Here is a 22466-nt window from a genome sequence, read left to right as displayed (position 1 = left end):
TAGGAAAAGGAGTATGTCAAGGCTGTATATTGTCACCCTGCTTATATAACTTCTATGCAGAGTACATCATGAGAAACACTGGACTGGAAGAAACACAAGCTGGAATCAAGATTGCTGGGAGAAATATCAATCACCTCAGATATGCAGATGACACCACCCTTAGGGCAGAAAGTGAAGAGGAACTAAAAGCCTCTTGATGAAAGTGAAAGAGGAGAGTAAAAAAGTTAGCTTAAAGCTCAACATTCAGAAAATGAAGATCATGGCATCTGGTCCCATCACTTCATGGCAAATAGATGGGGAAACAGTAGAAACAGTGGCAGACTTTATTTTGGGGGGCTCCAAAATCACTGCAGATGGTGACTGCAGCCATGAAATTAAAAGACGCTTACTCCTTGGAAGAAAAGTTATGAACAACCTAGATAGCATGTTCAAAAGCAGAGACATTATTTTACCGACTAAGGTCTGTCTCTTCAAGGCTATGGTTTTTCCAGTAGTCACGTATGGATGTGAGAGTTGGACTGTGAAGAAGGCTGAGCGCCGAAGAATTGATGCTTTTGAACTGTGGTGTTGGAGAAGACTCTTGAGAGTCCCTTGGACTGCAAGAAGATCCAACCAGTCCATTCTGAAGGAGATCAGCCCTGGGATTTCTTTGAAAGGAATGATGCTAAAGCTGAAACTCCAGTACTTTGGCCACCTCATGCGAAGAACTGACTCATTGGAAAAGACTTTGATGCTGGGAGGGATTGGGGGCAGGAGGAGAAGGGGACGACAGAGGATGAGATGGCTGGATGGCATCACTGACTCAATGGGCATGAATCTGAATGAACTCCGGGAGTTGGTGATGGACAGGGAGGCCTGGCGTGCTGCGATTCATGGGGTCGCAAAGAGTCGGACACGACTGAGCGACTGAACTGAACTGAACTGAACTGAAATGTGTCAGTACTAAAAATATGGAAATCCTACTGCAAGATTTCTTTTTTTTTTTTTTTTCACGATTTCTAAGATGAAAAGTGCTTCTTCTCCAAGATACACTGGGATCCATTTGAACCAGATGATTCTATCACCTTATTTCTTTATCACATCATCAGCCTGAAAAACAGGATTTCCTTCTGCATGTGGAAAATAAAATGCTCACTTACATGATGCACGGATCAGAAAAGCTTTTCATTTCAAAATTACACAACCAATTTATAGTCAAAGCAAATGTTATTGAAAGAAACTTTATGCTAGGATTTGGGAGGCAGTTGGTGATCAATGCACAATTAAAAAGTCTCCCATAAATCAAGGAGGAATAATTCTATTGTTTTCATGTATATGTATCTAGAAATAGCAAACTAAGAATGTTTCTTAGCATTACCACAGCGAATCATTTAATTTAGCAAAGTATCAAATTAAAAAAATAAACACCTGAGTTTTGAAATAATGGACAGTCTCAGTAGTTCAGGCATCACTATGGTGTGCCATTATTTTAAAAAAGATTTATTATAAAAGCTAAAGCATCTCTAAGCTGACCTAGCTCAAGACTATCTCTAACAGGACCTAAGAATTCCTGATGTACCCTGAAATGTGAAATTGTTAGTTGCTCAGTCATGTCCTATTCTTTGTGACCCCATGAACTGTAGCACACCAGGCTTCTCTGTCCACGGGATTCTCCAGGCGAGAATGCTGGAGTGGGTTGCTATGCCCTCCTCCAGGGCATCTTCCCACCCCAGGGATCAAACCCGTGGTCTCCTGCGTTGGCATACGGATTCTTTTCCATCTGAGCCAGTAGAGAAGCCCTGAAAACACTTACAACGGCCTTCCAACACTTCAAACCATACATGTTTCATTCCTTCAGACGGGAGGCCTTCACAGAGATGACTCACAGCTGCCTTCCTTCCCTGGCACCTGGCACCTGGCACCCACGTCCACTCTTGACCTACAGGACAGAAGCCCAAGAAAAGCCCTACGTGGGCTGAAAATGCATGCCAGTGCCCACTACCAAAAACAGGACCAAGGACAAACACACAGAGCGCAAGACTAGCCTCTGAAATGTTTCTAAAACTCCGAAATCTAGTTTCTTCACGCTCTAGGCAAACATTACATACACGTTTAATGTCTACGCTGAGTCCCTTTGCTGTCCGCCTGAAACTATCACAACATTGTTAACCAGCTATACTCAAATATAAAATTAAAAGTTTAAAATAAATAGATATATACATGCTTAATGAAAAATAATCTTGAACTGCATGTGAATTCCTGTTTAAATCGAACACCCAAATATCTGCCAAGTGCCATAAAAAAATATTGCCTTTTCACCATACAAAATACAGTGGGTTTTCTTTTCGTATCAGGGGCCAATATATTAGGACAGCAAGAGATCTCAGACAGTTACTGGCCCAATCCTTTCATCTCTGTGTCTCAAAATACTACTTGGCCGAAGTCACATTAGCTGATCAGAGGCAGCATCCGGAATCCTCCTGTTCACCAGAGGGGGCTCCACTGCCCGGACTGGCTTCCTCAGAGGAGCCCAGGAGCTATTTTCATATTAACTCTGTTTACCAGCACTGCTGAGACATTTCTCAACTGTGGTCTGTTACAGTTCAAAGTTCATAAAAAATGTTTGGTTTTTTTTAATAAATATAAAATCCAACCAGGTATCTAACTTCAAACAACTAATTACACAGAAACATTAAACTAACTTGTCCTTTCAACTTACTATTAAAAGGAATATTGATATGCTCAAAATAAAATACTGAAATTAAGTTTTTTTTCCAATATGCATATTATCAATGAACACCCTAAAATGTACTAAGAATTAATGAATAATACCGCAATACCCGAAAGCAAATCTGCACACAGAGTTCAGCAATATTATTCACTATTAAAGGGGAACCAATTGCTAATTCACCCCACTGTTTCCACCCCCACTTCCTGAAGCAGGCAGAAATTTCACTTACCAAAAACAGAGAACCAAAGGCAGAGGTCTCACTCAGGATTTCCTTTTTTAGCTCCTGTTTTGCCACTGGTGTCCCATTTTCTTCTTCACCCTTCTTTTCAGGGCTAATCCTATCGAGGGAATCAGAGGGCACTTCCAAGCCTTCTGTGCTTTCCATTTTCACAGGGAGCTCATCTTTGATCTGAAAAACCGCAGCCACGGACCCAGTCTCACACGCTGGATTGGAAGAACTTGCTTTGTCAACATCTTCCTGATTTGATTTCATGGCAGATGTTGTTCTTGGATGCTTCTTGTGTGAAGCATTTTTAGAATGAGTTGTAACATGCACAGCCTGGCTCGTAATGAGTTTATTAAACTGCTGCTTATGCGTCTTGTTTATTGGGATTTCTGCTTTGGGGTCTGCATTCAAGTCATATGTTGCTGTTTTGCTTAAACCCGTTGACTGTCTTGAGGAAGACACTGATGAGGGAGACGAGGCACCAGTTAACTGAGGTCTGGGCGCAGCCTTTGATAGAGCAGGGTCCTTGGGCTGCAACACGGGTCTGGATACAACTTTTGCTTTAATGTTCTTGAAGTTTGGTCTTGGGTAACTTATAATTTTGGTTTTTCGAACTTTGCTGCCTAGGGGGCTATTTGCTTTGGTGGTAGATTTTCCTAGGTTAAGTTTTGACACAATCATTGGTGCTGCCTTCAAATTTGGTAAACATCGGGGCTCTCGATTACTCGTCTGCACTTTGCTACATTTCTCCACGCCTTCAACAGGTGAGACAGAAAAGGTTGTGTTCATGGGTTCAAGGACTGGTGTGGACATGCAAATTCTGTTATCTGTACTGATGACCATATCATCTGCATTCCAAGTCAGCTCAAGTAGTGACGCTTCCTTTTGTCCTGGCGGGCTATTTGGTATCAGTTCTATGGTACAATTTTGGGTTCCCAAATGCTTTTCATTGAAGGCAGTTGGTGTGTCTTTAGTCACAGTGACTTGGTGTTTTGGGCCCAGCACTTGGGTTTTGCTTTTATTAACAGCTGGCACCAGTAAAGGGCATTCATCATCTATAAGACAATTGGACACTGTTTCTTTTACATTTTGGCCCATTTCCTTTTGCCCATATGAGCTCCGTGAATGTGTCTCCCTATTTGGTTCATCTTTAGATGGACAAAAGAACTCTTGTGATACAGACCCACTGGGAGCATCCATGCCATCAGAAACTTGTGTTAGAGCTTGTATCTCCTTTTCTCTGCCTCGTCTTTGCTGTGTTCCATCTGGGTACTCACTGGCGACCTTTCCCAAAGAATGGTGGCACTGATTTTCAGTATCTGGAACAACAACATCAATTTGCATCACCATGTCAGAAAATACTGCGTAAGTTGTGTCCTGGGCCTGTGATGCTGCAGGTTGAGAATTTTCAAAGCTCTCTCGATCACAACTTATTTCTCTTACATGTATCTTATCAGAATGGGAAGATGGAAGAATGGAACAGGATAAAGATGTATTTATGCTTCTCGTGTTGGTTGGCTGCAGGCTTGCAGTGGTAGGCAAAGACTGACTTTTTCCAGTGGTATCGTGTGTTACGAAGGTACAGTTAACATTATCCACTTTTATGTCAAAAGTCTGGTTGAGCAGTAAGGCAGTAGGATTGTCTGTACAGTTCAAATCATCATTGTTAGTTTTCCATACACAAGTTAGAGATGTCTCAACACTCTGGTTCAACGATCCTAGGGAATGACAACTGCTATGCAAATATTTGGGTTCCGCTGTATTTACAACCTGTGCAAAAGATGGACACGTGGCATCCGTGTGCACCTCTAATGCCTCCTCACTGATGAAATTACTTGAAGACTTTTGGTGATCGTGTACTTCAACACACTGAGGGTTTAAAGAAATGTTTTCACCAATGTCCACATCAGAGCCAGTTTCATAGTCACCCACCATGCCATCTGGGTCGGCGCAATGCCAACTCACATTATTGGTTGCAGCGTTTTGGGTAGGTGGTGGTTTTCGGTTGCGTGCATATGTGTTTCCATTTTTATCACAGATAAACAAGGATTGCAATTCATCTTCTGTCTTGCCATCTGAATTATCATCATTCATCCTGAGTATTAACTTTAAACCTCTGACGATTTATTTCTTTTTTAAGTCCTTTCAAATGAGAGGGAAGGAAAATTTGTCTTCGGTTTTTCAGCGCAGTTGAAAGTTTCTCAGTCGAAGATGCTTTGCAGTGGAAATGGTTTGTTGTTTCCTGGAAGAAACAAAATGTTTCACATTCAAGTGAACATTAGAAAAATCAACGAGTCATTATCTGATTAATTTCAATTGCCTTATTTCTACATTTCAAACCTGCAATTAAGGACATAGGTAATTAAGATATTAGCTACAGACTCAACCTCTTTTCAAACACCGTTTTTCATTTGAGGAAATGGGCAAAACGGAAGACAGAGGCAAGATGCTGTTTAAACTGTCCCCTCCCTAACTCATCGCAGTAGAGAAGGATGCCAAATCTGACAATAGATTTTCTTTCTTTTTGGTTGACAGAGTTGACCACTGGTTCTAATTTGCCTAGGATGGTCCCAATTTATGCTTATCGTCCCAACATAATTATAAAGAATGCCCTTTTCACTTTCAGAAGGGCTCCCTACTGTCTCCTTGGAGGGTGATTATCAGATAGACTAGGCAGGCACAGCAAAAAAAGGCTGAATGTTGATGAAGACTCAGGGCACCAGTATTTCTCTTTCCCCTGCTTTCAGTGTGAATCTCAAACATAATGCACTTCAAAATTGAAAACAAAAGCCACTGATTCTTCATAGTTAAAGTGGTATTCTATTGGAAGTACCAAAAAATGTTAAACTGAGTTACTGCATGACGCAGCAAATCTACTCTGACATATCTACTAAAAAGAAAAATTTATGTCCCAAAATTTATACACAATAGTACACGATTTGTAAAAGAAACATTATTCACAACAGCCCAAAAGTGAAAGCAAGCCACAGGTCTACTAACTGGTAAACAGATAACAAAATGTTATATATCCATGCAATGAAATATATTTTTCAGCAAGAGAAAGGAGTGGAGTATTGATTGGTATGTGCTACAACATGGAATCAATGTTAAGACTTCAAATATTATAAACAAAAGATAGTATAAGCAAAAATTACACAGTATAAGAAGCCAGTCACAAAAGACTACATGTGATGTGACTCTATTTCCATGACATGTCCAGAACAGGCAAATCTATAGAAAGCAGATGGGTGGTTCTCTAGGGCTAAGGGGCAGGAGGGAAGAGAATGAGGAGCGGCTGCTAACTGGAGCGTGTTTCTTTTTGAAAGTAATGAAAATGCTACAAACGTTAAGACTGTGGTGATGGCCGCAAAGGGCTCTAAGTACACTAAAACAATTCAATTGAATGCTAAAAAAAATCGTTAAAAACAACCCATGAAAGCTTTCAAATTCAAGGATTTTCTAAATAACTAAAACCTTATGCTTTCGGTTAAACTGAAGTGCTTAAGAAAGGCCCAAATATTTAAGCTAAGACTGCAAATAAGTCACACAGATAGACATTTGTTTGAACTGACTTGCTCATCTCGGTAGGTACTGTCAGTTGGGTATCATGGTGCTGTTCTGAAGAAATAAAATATCCATCAGGGGAAAACAATGACATTCTGTAACCTAGAAAATTGTAAATTAAGAGCAGATCTCATTTTTCTAACTTTCAATCTTTCCTCTGTATTCAAACATACTTCAGTGACCTAAATACAACCAGGACAATAGCAACAAGGGAAGAACTGAAACAATCAGCATCTCCACTAACAGGGCTCTGTGTTTCTTGCCATGAATGCTGAAACCAGCCTCTACTGGGGGCACGAAGAAAGGCCTCAATGTTTATCTCAACAGCACACATGTCCGCACACACCAACACATGGAACCGAGACTCTGATCTCAGAATAAGCGCTATATAACTCATATACTAACAGAAACGGAAGGAGAATTCTATAGAAGATACAATTTTCTATACTAATATAAAATGTTGATGTCTTTTTTCCCCCCACTGTAGCTCCTTAGTTAGAAAACAAATTACTAAAATAATAGATTTGGGGGCAGCACCTAAATAAAAGATTTTATGAAACACAAGTGAACACTTTTAATCCTCAAGTATAAAACAGGTTCAAGCTAAATGAAAAGGGAAGTCCATGTATTCATATTTTAGCTTTGTGTGTGTGTGTGTGGGGGGGGATTTCACAAAGCACTAAATATGCTGAAACTTTATGCTTCCATGAAGGCCAATACTCATTTAAGAAACCCTGGTATAAGCAGATGGGAGTGCCACAAACAGCATTGAACACAAATCATAGAAGTTATTTGTCTATATAAACAGATTCATTAAAGTCAACTGATGGAAGTTTCACTTCCTGAGCTCCCTCTTCCAAAGTATATAAAATATGATTTAAAAATTGCAAAAGAATAAAGAAAATGGTTTGTATGTCAAAACATCTCAAATTATTTCTAAAATAAATGTACAAAGGATAATTTACACCACTTTGCTGCTGTTTAGTCACTAAGTCGTGTCCGACCCCGTGGACTGTAGCCCCGCCAGGCGTCTCTTTCCATGGGATTTCCTAGGCGAGAATACTGGCTTGGGTAGCCACTTCCTTCTCCAGGGGATCTTCCAGATCCAGGGACTGAACCTACATCTGCTTCATCGGCAGGCAGATTCTTTTCCACTGAGCCACCAGGGAAGCCCTAATTTACAACACGAGTTACATGTCATTCTCTGTTTAGGTTGTTTCTAGTTTTATTATTAAATATTATTTACTTTAAATAGCACTGGACTAAATATTTTTGCTGTTCCCACTGTTTGTCACTGTTTCCCCATCTGTTTGCCATGAATTGATGGGAAACAATGGAAACAGGGACAGACTTTGTTTTGGGGGGCTCCAAAATCACTGCAGATGGTGACAGCAGCCATGAAATTAAAAGACCCTTGCTCCTTGGAAGGAAAGCTATGACCAACCTAGATAGCTTATTAAAAAGCAGAGACATTACTTTGCCAACAAAGTAATGTCCATCTAGTCAAAGCTATGGCTTTTCCAGTATCATGTATGGATGTGAGAGTTGAACCATAAAGAAAGCTGAGCACCAAAGAACTGATGCTTTTGAACTGTGGTGTTGGAGAAGACTCTCGAGAGTCCCTTGAACTGCAAGGAGAGCCAATCAGTCAATCCTAAAGGAAATCAGTCCTGAATATTCATTGGAAGGACTGATGCTGAAGCTGAAACTCCAATACTTTGGCCACCTGATTGGAAGAACTGACTCATTTGAAAAGACCCTGATGCTGGGAAAGATTGAAGGCAGAGGAGAAGGGGATGACAGAGGATGATATGGTTGGAAGGCATCACCATCTCAATGGACGTGAATTTGAGTAAACTCTGGGAGTTGGTGATGGACAGGGAGGCCAGGAGTGCTGCGGTCCATGGAATCACAAAGAGCAACACAACTGAGCGACTGAACTGAACTGAAATATTTTTGTAATCTTTGACTACCTGTTATTGCTTCCTTTGGAAAAACTTCCTGAGAACAACAGCATTACTGAGTCAAAGGATATAACTTTTTAGGGCTCTTGATATAGTCTGTCAAATCATTAATCTTAAAAAAAGGCAGATTATTAATAACATATATATTAATATGCATATATAACCTGAGTTTTCTTTTAAAGCTTGTGTGTTTTGCTCAGCATTGTCTCCCCAAGATTTTCCCGTGTTACTGGAATACTAAAATATTTCTAACAGTTGTGAAATTCCACTAAAGGTAAGATTAAATTTTTTAGATTTATAAGTCAGTAGATTACAAAGACTAATAGGAAAATTAAGAACCCATCAATTCTTATATGACTGTTCAGCACACTTGGGTATATGATTTTTTAAATTCATAGATACAAAAAAAAATCTCAAAGTCAGTGAACAAAGCTATCAAAAAATAATAATAATAAATACCACAGGGAGTTCCCTGGCCAGTGGTTAGGACTGCTATGGCTCTGGGTTCAATTCCTGATCAAGGAACTAAGATCCTGGAAGGCATGCAGTGAGGAAAAAAAAAAAAAAAACAAAACCAACCCACCACACCTCCCTAAAAAAGAAGCCACAAAGAAATGGATTCAGAAGAAATACTTTAGGAAAATTTTGGTATAAAATCAACTTACTGACATCTTTCCTACTATAGACTTCCCTGGTGGCTCAGATGGTAAAAGCACCTGCCTACAAAGCAGGAGACCTGGGTTCGATCCCTGGGATGGGAAGATCCCCTGGAGAAGAAAATGGCAACCCACTCCAGTATTCTTGCCTGGAAAATTCCAAGGACAGAGGAGCCTGGTAGGCTACAGTCCATGGGGTCGCAAAGAGTCACTGAGCAACTTCACTTTACTTCATTTTTCCTACTTTTAGATAAGAACAGATAACAGCAGATACGAGTTAAGAATTAGAGGTACAGAGATGTGAATACCACACAGATTCTGCAGTAAGCTTATCAGCTTCAGGATTAGTTGGAAGATTAACCTCAACATTCACTAAAGAAAAAAATAGCTTCAAGACATCACCACTAAGGAGCTACAGCCCTGGGCAGGAGAGAGTTGACCAGCCTTCCCTCAGGAATTTTGTAAAAAAAAAAAAAAAAAAAGTTAGCCTTGTTGTATTATGGCCAGTTTCATTCCCTTCCTGCCTTAGGAAGAGCGGCACTGACATATACCCACTACCATGTGTGAAACCAACAGCTGGTGGGAAGCTCCTCCGGAGCACAGGGAGCCCAGCTCTGTGATGACCTAGAGGGGTGGGATGGGGCGGGGTGCAGGAGAGAGGCTCAAAAGGGAGGGGATATACTCATAACCTGTATCTGATTCACTTTGACGTACAGCAGAAACACAACATTGGAAAACAATTATACTCCAACTTAAAAAAGAATAAGAGGACTTCACTGACGGTCCAGTGGTTACAGAATCGCCTGTCAATGCAGGGGACACAGGTTCAATCCCTGGTCTGGGAAGACTCCACATGCCTCGAGGCAGCAGCTAAGCCCCGGCACCACAACCCTAGAGCCCGAGCTCTCAGTTCAGGAGCCCCAGCTGAGGAAGCCTGCACAGCCTAGAGCTTGTGCTCGGCAGCAAGAGAGTGGCCCCGCTCGCTGCACCTAGAGAAAGGCCGTGCAAAGCGATGGAGACCCAGCACAGCCAAAAACAAAATAGACAGAAATAAATCTTAAAAAAAAAATAGTACCTAAATTTCTATCACATAGAACTCATTCTCTGACCTAATCTCATGTTCTTTGCCTTCATCTCTCCTGACACATGAAGAAATGTCTTTATATTTCTATGATTACAATGTGATTTGTAAAGCCTTTAAAGTTACTACCTTGGGAACTTTTTTTTTTAACTAAAGCAAAATTAAAGACGCTTAAAAAACAGAGAGAGGAGGTTGGACTAAATCATTCTCACCCAAAGGGTTAATTTCTCAAGCTGTTTTTCAGTAGCATTATCTATCAGTACAAAGTAGAATGATTAACTTTGCTCTCCTTTCTAAGAGTGCCATCTGGGAAAATAAGGAGATCTTTTTCCGAGAACAATTTGGAGGAGAGAGAACAAATTCTTTGCTTATTAAGATTTGAGAATATGACAGGGGAGCTCCTCTTGAAAAAAAGATTAGCAATATACTAATTTCTATAATTATCTGTAAGGTCAAATATTGATAGATAGGTCATAAAAGAAATGTTCAATGAAAAGCACTACTGGAACAAGAAGTGAGCTATTTCAGGATCTTTAGGAAAAAAACAAGGTTGCCCTCTAAATCTTAGCTGAAGAATGGGTATTAGTCCCCCAAAGATAAAAATTCATTATCATATAGTTGAATTCATTATCATTAATACTGGAGGACATTTTAGAGATTCAATTCAAATTTCCTCATTTTACAAATGACGAAACCACTTCTAAGAAATAAACTACACGGCTGGACCAAATTAGTTACTAATGGCAGTTTACTGTTAGATTACACAATAGTTATATTTTATTTGTCAATTGAACTATAAACCCAGAAGAGGCTAACACATGGGTATCTATCTTCTACATTTTCCAATGACCCTGCAATGTCTAATACAATAGTTTGAACTTAATACAGCTAAACTTGAATCCCATATAATTATGAAATATTATGTTTCCACAAGTCACATTGCTTTGTAGCCATAAAGAACTTTACTTCTTATTTATGTTAACACACAACATACCAGTTGTTTAATACAAATACAGCTATAATTTACAGCTTTAAATCATAAAATTAGATCAATTAACTTTTTAAGAACTCACTAATTGCAATTGTAGTTCAGTTCTCTGGGCTTTAAAACCCAAAGTATTATCTAATGTTCAACTTACGGGAAAAAAAAAAAAAGACACATGCATTCAAGCCCTGAGTTTAGTAAAGAACATCTTTACATCTAGGAACCAAGTACCAACATACCTACTTGCTGATTTTGTAACGGCATAACAGTTTTCAGTGAAGCCATTTAAAGGAATGGCTTTTCTTCCTTCTCCAGAAGGAATCTAGAGTTGGTTTAGTAAATTTAAAAATGAAAGCTACAATTAAAAATAATAAAATAATGCCATTTGCAGCAACATGGATGAACCTTAGTCATTTCAGTCGCTCAGTCGTGTCTGACTCTTTGCAGCCCCATGAATCACAGCACGCCAGGCCTCCCTGTCCATCACCAACTCCCAGAGTTCACTCAGACACATGTCCATCGAGTCAGTGATGCCATCCAGCCATCTCATCCTCTGTCGTCCCCTTCTCCTCCTGCCCCCAATCCCTCCCAACATCAAAGGCCAAAGTATTGGAGTTTCAGCTTTAGCATCATTCCTTCCAATGAACACCCAGGACTGATCTCCTTTAGAATGGACTGGTTGGATCTCCTTACAGTCCAAGGGACTCTCAAAGAGTCTTCTCCAATACCATAGTTCAAAAGCAGCAATTCTTTGGTGCTCAGCTTTCTTCACAGTCCAACTCTCACATCCATACATGACTACTGGAAAACCATAGCCTTGACTAGACAGACCTTTGTGGGCAAAGTAATGTCTTTGCTTTTTAATATGCTATCTAAGTTGGTAGATAACATACTACTTCCAAGGAGTAAGTGTCTTTTAATTTCATGGCTGCAATCACCATCTGCAGTGATTTTGGAGCCCAAAAAAATAATAAAGTCGGACACTGTTTCCCCATCTATTTCCCATGAAGTGATGGGACCGGATGCCATGATCTTCGTTTTCTGAATGTTGAGCTTTAAGCTAACTTTTTCACTCTCCTCTTTCACTTTCATCAAGAGGCTTTTGAGTTCCTCTTCACTTTCTGCCATAAGGGTGGTGTTATCTGCATATCTGAGGTGATTGATTCCAGCTTGTGCTTCTTCCTAGCGTTTCTCATGATGTACTCTGCATAGAAGTTAAATAAGCAGGGTGACAATATACAGCCTTGACATACTCTTTTTCCTATTTGGAACCAGATAAACCTAGAGAGTATCATACTGAGTGAAGTAAGTCAGACAGAGAAGGAGAAATATCGGATGACATCCCTTATACATGAAAGATACAAGTGAACTTACTTACAAAACAGAGACTTACAGACTTAATGAACTTATGGTTGCCAGGGAGGACGTATAGAGGGAAGGGTTAGTTAGGGAGTTTGGGACACACACACACTGTTATATTTAAAATGGATAACCAACAAGGACCTATTGTACAGCACAGGGAACTCTGCTCAATGTTTTGTGGCTGCCTGGATGGGAGGGAATTCTGTGGGAGAAAGTGTTTGCGTGTGTTTGACTCTGTGACCCCGTGGACTATAGCCCGCCAGGCTCCTCTGTCCATGGGATTCTCCAGGCAAGAATACTGGAGTGGGTTGCCATTTCCTCCTCCAGAGGATCTTCCCCACCCAAGGATCAAATCAGCTTCTCTGGTTTCTTCGGCATTGCAGGCAAATTCTTTACCACTGCCTGGGAAGCTCTTGGGGGAGAATGAATGCATGCCCATGCGTGACTGAGTGCCTTCACAGGACTGACCACCTGCAGCTATCACAGCATTCTTTGTCGACCAGCTATACCCCAGTACAAAATAAAAAGCTTTTTAAAAAATGAAAACAATAGATGCTCCACAACAAAATTGAACAGGTTCAGGATTGGGAACTCATGTACACCCATGGTGGGTTCATGTCAATGTACGGCAAAACCAATACAATATTGTAAAGTAAAATAAAGTAAAAAAAAACCTTTCAATAATTTAGAAAAGAGATACAAATCAACCGGGCTGCTTGTGAAAAAACGCAGACTGAGTCAGTGGACCACTGGTGGGGACTGAGAGTCTGCATTTTGTATCCATCTCCCCAGTGATGCTGAAACTCTGGGCCATGGACCATCCTTGGAGTAGCAGGATGTAGCAGAGCGCACTGAGCAAAGACTGCCCACTGAGTCACTCAGATCAATACAGGAACTCGTCGGTCAGAAGCAGTTAGCCTCACATCCAACTTTATAGTTTGTTCTCCAAAACAGACATTTCCTACTTTTGAACCCTTAATTTATGCTTTTGCTCTTTCCTCTCAGTTTCCCAGATGGCACCAGTGGTAAAGAACCTGCCTGCCGATGTAGGAGACTCATGTTCAATCCCTGGGTTGGGAAGATCCACTGGAGGAGGAAATGGCAACCCACTCCAGTATTCGTGCCTGGAGAATCACGTGGACAGAGGAGTATGGGGGCTACAGTCCACGGGGCCGCAAAGAGCCAGACACTACTGAAGTGAACTGGCAGCTCAGACAGCTACTACACCCTCTATAGAAAATAACTGAAAAAAATTTTTTATAGTCACAGAGTTTACGTTGCTTCTAAATCCTACTTGAGTTTATTCCTTCCACATGGAGGGAGTTCAGTTAATGCAACATTCCTGCCCCTCTTCTGTGCTTTTACTCATTCCATCCAGAAGCAGAAATGTGACTGGATTCCACAAATTCAGAAGAACCAGCTGGGTGAGGACTCGTAATGATGAGGGTGGCATTTGCCTTGGGCACTAAATTTAAGAGACTCAGTAACAGCCCCCACTGGATCCTGAAGCAAGGCAAAAGTCAGTAATGCTGACCCTATCTTCATTTTAAATTTGAGATTTTGTTTCTGCTTTTTTCTTAACATTCTGATTTTTTTAAATAGTGCATTAAATATTTATCTTGATCACTGAGGTTTTTCCGGCCTCACTCTCTTCACCCTAGTCTCAGCCCCATTACCCATAGAGAACACAAGCTCCATTCTGTTCCTCTGTCCCTACAGTGGAGGGACATCTGAAAATGTAATTCACCTGTAATCATCTAGCCACCTTACTCTGTTTCCTATTTCTCAGATGGTTCATAACCAGAGAGAGGAAGAAGGAGAGTATCCGAGAATCAGCAGCTAACCCTGACCATGTGTTGGCCACGCTTTGGAGCAGAGCCCATGCTTTTGGAGCGGGCCCCCAGGTGCTGGATGGGGTGGCGGGAGGTCAGGGTGAGGGGGCAGCGACAGAATCCCCCAGGAAGGGCTGCAGTGGCTCCGGCAACCCAAGGAAGCTCGTGGGACTTTCGACTGTGCTTTTTCACAAACCACTGCAGGAGAGCGTCTATACTGTAACCATCAGCTCAGCCATCTGCATATAGTGAAATAACTCAGTCGTGTCCGACTCTTTGCGACCCCATGGACTGCAGCCTACCAGGCTCCTCTGACCATGGGATTCTCCAGGCCAGTCTGAATAGCCGTCTCAAAAACAAGGCATTAATTATTTTTTTTTAAGGCATTAATTATTGAGCCCTCTGAAAACTGTGAATATGTCACACTAGGCAGCAAACCATCAGAAATTAAGAAGGGGTAAACTGTGGAAAATTCTGACAGAGATGGGAATACCAGACCACCTAACATGCCTCTTGAGAAATCTGTATGCAGGTCGGGAAGCAACAGTTAGAACGGGACATGGAACAACAAACTGGTTCCAAATAGGAAAAGGAGTACGTCAAGGCTGTATATTGCCACGCCGCTTTTTTTTAACATATATGCAGAGTACATCATGAGAAATGCTGGACTGGAAGAAACACAAGCTGGAATCAAGATTGCTGGGAGAAATATCAATCACCTCAGATATGCAGATGACACCACCCTTAGGGCAGAAAGTGAAGAGGAACTAAAAGCCTCTTGATGAAAGTGAAAGAGGAGAGTGAAAAAGTTAGCTTAAAGCTCAACATTCAGAAAACGAAGATCATGGCATCTGGTCCCATCACTTCATGGCAAATAGATGGGGAAACAGTGGAAACAGCGTCAGACTTTATTTTTGGGGACTGCAAAATCACTGCAGATGGTGACTGCAGCCATGAAATTAAAAGACGCTTACTCCTTGGAAGAAAAGTTATGAACAACCTAGATAGCATATTGAAAAGCAGAGACATTACTTTGCCAACTAAGGTCCATCTAGTCAAGGCTATGGTTTTTCCAGTAGTCATGTATGGATGTGAGAGTTGGACTGTGAAGAAAGCTGAGCACCAAAGAATTGATGCTTTTGAACTGTGGTGTTGGAGAAGACTCTTGAGAGTCCCTGGGACTGCAAGGAGATCCAACCAGTCCAACCTAAAGGATATCAGCCCTGGGATTTCTTTGGAAGGAATGATGCTAAAGCTGAAATTCCAGTACTTTGGCCACCTCATGAGAAGAGCTGACTCATTGGAAAAGACTGATGCTGGGAGGGATTGGGGGCAGGAGGAGAAGGGGACGACAGAGGATGAGATGGCTGGATGGCATCACTGACTCGATGGACGTGGGTCTGAGTGAACTCTGGGAGATGGTGATGGACAGGGAGGCCTGGCATGCTGCGATTCATGGGGTCACAAAGAGTCGGACACGACTGAGCGACTGAACTGAACTGAATGTGTGTGGGAGTAAAACCCATGTGGGGAAACTGGGGCTCCTGCCCTGGCCCCAGTGGAAGGTGCTTAGGCTCAAGGCACTGCCAGAGGTTTTATCACACTGGCAGTTGCAGCCTCTATCCTGTAATCCAATGGCAACCCACTCCAGTATTATCATCTGGAAAACTCCATGGACAAAGGAGCCTGGTGGGCTACAGTTCATAAGCTGGACAAGACTGAGGGACTAACACAACAATGATCTTGTAATCCAGCTCACTTTTTCAGCTGGAAGGTTGGTTGTAAATAACACAGACTGGGCGAGAGGCTTTAAGCCTAAAACTGTACATTCTTCTGACCTGAGTGAGCAGCTCCAGCACACGGGAGCTGGGTCCGTGGGAGACTGGCTGTCTCCAGGGAAGGAGGCTGCATAAGTCTGCGTCTTGAAGAGTACGGGGCCAGGGACCCCTGTCTGAAACAAAGCCACTTGGGTGGAGGCCTGAGGGCAGGCTGTTCGTAGGCAGCCTCTCCGTGCGGGGCACCCAGCTGGACCTCAAACAGGGCCTGGCAGACATGGGTGAAAGCAGAGGCTCCAGCAGACCCAGGAGACAGCTGGCGGGAAGCTCGGGTGAGACTCAACTACAACTGTAGGGAAGAGAGTCGTGATGGCCCTTTCAGACTTTGGTGGTCTATAGAATACATGCCTCGCTCGTGAAAGCAAAGCAGAAGATTCCTGTGTGCCCCACAGAAAACGAGAATGTTTCTGGCTTTCAACTGTTAGCAACAGATCTCGCAGGTGGTGCTAGACAAGTCACCCGCAATTCCATTCTAACCAGTCAATTAATTCTAAAGGAAATCAACCCTGAATATTCACTGGAAAGACTGATGCTGAGGCTCCAATACTTTGGCCACATGATTCAAACAGCCGGCTCACTGGGAAAGACCCTGATGCTGGGAAACATAGAGGGCAGGAGGAGAAGGGGATAACAGAGGACGAGATGGTTGGATGGCATCACCGACTCGACGGACATGAGTTTGAACAATCACAAGGAGATGGTGAAGAACAGGGGAGCCTGGAGTGCTTCAGTCCTTGGAGTCACAGAGTCGGACATGATTTAGCCATTGAATAACAAACAAACACATTCAGAGACAATGTGGGAATGTGGATGGGCTCTGGTGAACAGGAATCCATGTGGGTTTTCAGAAGTTTCAAGAATCACAACACCAGCCCCCCAACACACAGACACACCCCAAAGTGTTTCCAGTTCCTCCTTGATTGGATAATTAAATACTAGGAGTAAATCCTCCGTAAGACTCAGGTTTCTTATATTTAAGTAAATCCAGAAAAGAGGCAGAAGCAATAAGCTGTTAGCAGCACAAACATGAAAATGTCTGCTTAAAAGAGAGGGTAAGGCGTGTCCTAGGTGGGGGCTTTCCTAGTGCAGAGCAGTGACCTTCAGAAACATTTTAGAAACTATAGATCAGATAAACTTTCCCTGTATTACTATTTCAGGGTTAGGCGATTGGGTTGTTTTCAGAATGTGGTAGTTTGGGAAGGGGAAAAAGGGACAAGATGATACCGGGTCACTTGTGTGCCCTTCACACTCTGGCTGCTGAACTCACAACTTGGCAGTGATGACAGCCCTTCCGATGAAGAACTCAGGCTGTGTTTTCTGGAAGAACATGAAGTCCATCTAGATTCTGAGACCACTTTAGCCTGACAGAACCTGAGTAAGATACTGGTGTGCTACGTTGCTTCAGTCATGTCTGACTCTTTGCAACCCCATGGACTGTAGCCCGCCAGGCTCCTCAGTCCATGGGATTCTCCAGGAAAGAACACTGGAGTGGGTTGCCATGCCCTCCTCTGGGATATCTTCCTGACCCAGGGATTGAACCTGTATCTCCTGCATTGGCAGGCGGGTTCTTGACCACTAGAGCCACCTAGGAAGCCCCAGATACCGGTAAGGATATTTACTGAAACTGAATTCTGGTCTTTTAATTCAAAGTCTCTGGAAAGAAAGCTCTAGAAGGACAGGATTTCTTCTCCCTTGGGTCTGGTTTATTCACCAAAATATCCCCAATACTTGGAAGAGTACACAGAGTGGATTTTCAATAAACAAACTGTTGAGTTAATGAATATAAGAAAGGGCCATGAAAATTTGACTTTGAACTTTCACTTCTGTAACATATTTGAACTTTAACTTGTAAAGTTAGGCAATTCTACAATTAACTTTCCTCTAGAATCATGACAGTGGTAGAGGTTTATAATAAAATTTAAGCATCGTCACTATATTATTGGCAGCCTTCCCAGGTGGCCCAGTTGTAAATAATCTGCCTGTGATGCAGGAGACACAAGAGATGTGCGTTCAATCTCTGGGTCAGTAAGATCCCCCGGAGGAGGGCATGGCAACCCACTCCAGTATTCCTGCCTGAGAAATCCCCTGGACAGAGGAGCCTAGTGGGCTATAGTCCATGGGGTCACAAAGAGTCAGACACGACTAAGCACGTGCGCGCGCGCACACACACACACACACACATGTTACTGGCAATTTAACTCTGTCATGGGAACTCACTGTACTTTGTGGGACAACATGGCTTTATACCATCTGAGATTAGAAAGAGGAAAGTAAAATTAAGCCCCAGGTACAGAGCGGCCAGAGTCGATGTAATTAATGCATCCATCAGAGGCTCCAGATTCTCTGCCCAGATGCCCAGATGTGCTAGAAAAGTACCCAAAGGGAGAGAGGTTTCACTGGGGAGCAGCCCCTTGAGGGTACAAGCAAGGCCCTGGTTAACCATGGGTTAGATTCAAAGTACAATGTGTGAAGAGACCCAGAAGCAGAGAGGCTGGAGGGGAATCTGTTCCCTTCACATGGGAACTCAGTCTATCCTCGGCGTCCATCTGACCTTTACCTTCATCCTGCCCTGAGGATGGACAGTACTATATCTGCCTGGAGAAATGGGGACAAGCAGATGGCACAGGCTTGGCTGAGCTCTGCCCACTGTCTCCTGGGAGTTAGCTGGCCTGTGGGGAGCACAGGACCCCCCTCTCCAGGACAGCCCTACAGTGACCAGGAGAACCGAATTCTGGGGGCTGTTAGGACCCCTCTTCAGGTTTCCCTGGTGGCTCAAATGGTAAAGAATCTGCCTGCCACAGGGGAGACCCAGGTTCACTCCATGGGTTGGGACGATGCCCTGGAGGAGGGGATGGCAATGCATTCCAGTATTTTTGCCTGGAGAATTTCATGGACAGAGGAGGCTGGCAGGCTACAGTCCATGGGGTCACAGAGTCGGACACAACTGACTGACTTTCACTCACTTATCTCATGTGGGAACTTGACCTCCCGAAAGACTTTTAACAAGGGTGATTTGATAGTTTAAAGGCCAGTTGACCTGACTCTGCCATACTCCTCCATTGGTCCAGAACCCAGCTCAAGAATAGAGGTGTTCCTTACTGGACAGTTCAGTGAATTGCTACCCAGTTTTATTTTTCTTTTAGTTCCCAGCTTAAATCTGTGACTCTACAAGGTCCACTTTTTAAAACAGTGGTATAATATGCACAGCATTTTCCCTTAATTGTACAGTTATATAGCGATAAGTGGGCTTCACTGGTGGCTCAGTGGTAAAGAACTCACCAGCCAGTGCAAGAGATGGGAGGGATGTGAGTTCGATCCCTGGGTTGGGAAGATCCCCTGGAGAAGGAAGTAGCAACCCACTCCTGTATTCTTGCCTGGAGAGTCCCATGGGCCGAGGAGCCTGGTGGGCTACACGGACACACAGCATTAAGTATACTTACAACACTGTGCAACCCCACTCCAGAATGTTTTCATCTTTCCCAACTGAGACTCTGTGCCCATTAAACACTCACTCCCCATTCTCTTCTCCCCACACCACCCACCACTGGTGACCAGCGTTCTATTATCTATGAATCTGACTACTCTAGGTATCTTATAGAAGAGGAATCACACTACACTTGTCATTTTGTGACCAGCTTGAGTCTAGTCAAGGCTATTGGTTTTCCAGTAGTCATGTATGGATGTGAGAATTGGACTGTGAAGAAGGCTGAGCACTGAAGAATTGATGCTTTTGAACTGTGGTGTTGGAGAAGACTCTTGAGAGTCCCTTGGACTGCAAGGAGATCCAACCAGTCCATTCTGAAGGAGATCAATCCTGGGATTTCTTTGGAAGGAATGATGCTAAAGCTGAAACTCCAATACTTTGGCCACCTCATGCGGAGAGGTGACTCATTGGAAAATACTTTGATGCTGGGAGGGATTGGGGGCAGGAGGAGAAGGGGACGACAGAGGATGAGATGGCTGGATGGCATCACTGGCTCGATGGACGTGAGTCTGAGTGAACTCCGGGAGTTGGTGATGGACAGGGAGGCCTGGTGTGCTGCGATTCATGGGGTCGCAAAGAGTCGGACACAACTGAGCGACTGAACTGAACTGAACTGAGTCACTTAGCACACTGTCTTCAAGGTTCAACACTGTTGCAAAATGTGTCAAAATTTCCTTGTCTTTTTTAAGGCTGAATAATATACCACTGTACTTATAAGCCACAATTTATTTATCCAGGTATCCAAGGATGGACACTTGGGTTGCCTCCACCCTTTGACCACTGTGGACAATATTGCCAGGAACATGGCATACAGAAGATCTCTTCCTTTGAGACCCTGTCTGCAGTTCTGTTGAGTATATACCAAGTGGAACTGCTGGCTTACATGGTAATTCTACATTTAACTTTTTGAGGAATCAGAACTGTTTTCCACAACATCTGTACCATTTTTCATTCTCACCAGCAATGAAGAGTTCCAATTTACTTACATTTTCACCAAAACATATTCCTTTGTTCTTTTTACTTTTTAAAGATATAATGGCCATCCTATTGGGTATGAAGTGATATATCACTGTGGCTCTGAATTGTATTTGCCTAATGACTCACGACATGGAGCATCTTTTCACATGCATACTGACTGTTTGTTTATTTTCTTTAGAGAAATGTCTATTCAAGTCCTTTGCCCATTTTTCAATTGGTCTTTTTGATATTATGGTTGTTCAGCCCACTCTTTAAGATCACATGCTTTAGAAAAATATTTTCCTTTTCTCTGGGAAGCTTGATTGACTTAGTCTGTTGGAGCAGACCCAACAGCAACTCCTGTTATTAAACTGCTGTTACAGGTTTCATTGCGTGTCTCAAAAAGAGACTTATGAATGGGCATTATTTGGAAATAGGGTCTTTATGAATGTGATCAAGTTAAGATTAAAGTCATTCGTGTGGGCCCTAATTCAACATCAGTCCATATAAGAGAAGGAGCACGCAAAGAGAGAGAAATGCCATTTAAAGGAACAGAGATACAGGGGGAAGAGGGCCACGTGAAGTGGAGGCAGAGACTATAGACTTACATTGACGAGCAAGCGAGGCTACCCAGAGCTAGAAGCGGCAAAGATGCACCCTCCCTCAAGAGCTTCGGGTGGGCAGGTCCTGCGGACACCTTGACTTTGAATTTCTGGCCTTCAGAGCTCTGAGAATAGGTTTCTATCAATTTAAGCCAAGTAGTTTGTGTTGCTTTTGTTACAAACTACTACAAGTCTGTTCTAGAAAAACAGTGCATCACTGAAGTCCTTTTCCAGGTTGGTTGTATGGAATTCAGAACACAGTTTCCATTGTTTTAAACACACACACCCATAAATGATGACTGGGTTCCCAGGCAGCCTAGGGATGGCATTTTAACCCTTCCTGGAGCATAAGCATTGCCCTAAGTTGTGTCCAACTCTTGCAACCCCATGGACTATAGCCCACCAGGCTCTCCTGTTCATGGGATTCTCCAGGCAAGAATACTAGAGAGGGTTGCTATTCCCTTCTCCAGGGGATCTTCCCAACACAGGGATCAAGCCATCTGAGCCACCAGGGAAGCCCATGCCAGCAACACAAATCCTCCTCCATAGCCACAGCCTCCAGATAAGTATACCTTTTCTCTCTAATGGGCAAAATAATGACTCTTCACCCATCCACTCAAAGTGCTCCCTGTTGCCCAGATGGTGACAATCTATCCTCGCTGCCCCTTCCACACACACCTGCACTCCAGGTGCACAGCCAGTGACAAGAAAGATTATAGCTCCTCCAGATGTTTCTCCCCCTGCTTGTAAAGGCAGCAAAAGTTTAAACTGTCCTTCACTTCAAGGATGAGTAGCAGTGAAAAGAAATGATTTGAGGTAAAGATCTTGGTTTAAATCCAAAACTATCTTTACCTTTGGGAAAGTTAACCCAGGTAGCAACTAACAATTCAACTAACAATTCTAGCAACAGTGGAAAGAGATTTACCTTTTTTATTATAAATATTGTGGTTAATACCTCAGTTTAGAATTTCAATGCATATAAATTTAACAATAAAAAATCAAAAGAACAGACTCCTATTTAAGCTCAAAGCTTCAAAGTCTTTTCATCTAAAACTCACAAGCAGATATAAAAGAGTCAAATGCCAAACTTAACCTTGAGGATGATGGTAGCAAAAGCAATGCACACACACCATCACACAAAAGTGACACAGAAAGTTATGGTAAAAGTGCCAATGAGCAAAGCAACATTGACAAGAACGTTTCATTGT

The 22466-nt window shown here is 42.6% G+C and overlaps 1 protein-coding gene across 35 annotated transcripts in view; it reads right to left on the bottom strand.

Moving 5' to 3' along the window:
• Positions 1–22466, bottom strand: part of MTUS1 (microtubule associated scaffold protein 1) — a 229787-nt gene that overhangs the window by 124283 nt on the left and 83038 nt on the right. For all 35 annotated transcript variants that reach the window (XM_060407020.1, XM_060407042.1, XM_060407030.1 and 32 more), the window contains one exon: positions 2940–5178. In XM_060407020.1, the coding sequence (XP_060263003.1) occupies positions 2940–5030 (2091 nt within the window). In that variant the 5' untranslated portion in view covers positions 5031–5178. The remainder of the gene's footprint in view (positions 1–2939; positions 5179–22466) is intronic.

The sequence above is a fragment of the Ovis aries genome, chromosome 26, assembly GCF_016772045.2.
Source record: "Ovis aries strain OAR_USU_Benz2616 breed Rambouillet chromosome 26, ARS-UI_Ramb_v3.0, whole genome shotgun sequence".
Lineage (NCBI taxonomy): Eukaryota > Metazoa > Chordata > Mammalia > Artiodactyla > Bovidae > Ovis > Ovis aries.
The sequence above is the reverse complement of the archived record's forward strand: the minus strand, read 5'-3'. Positions and strand labels throughout refer to the sequence as shown.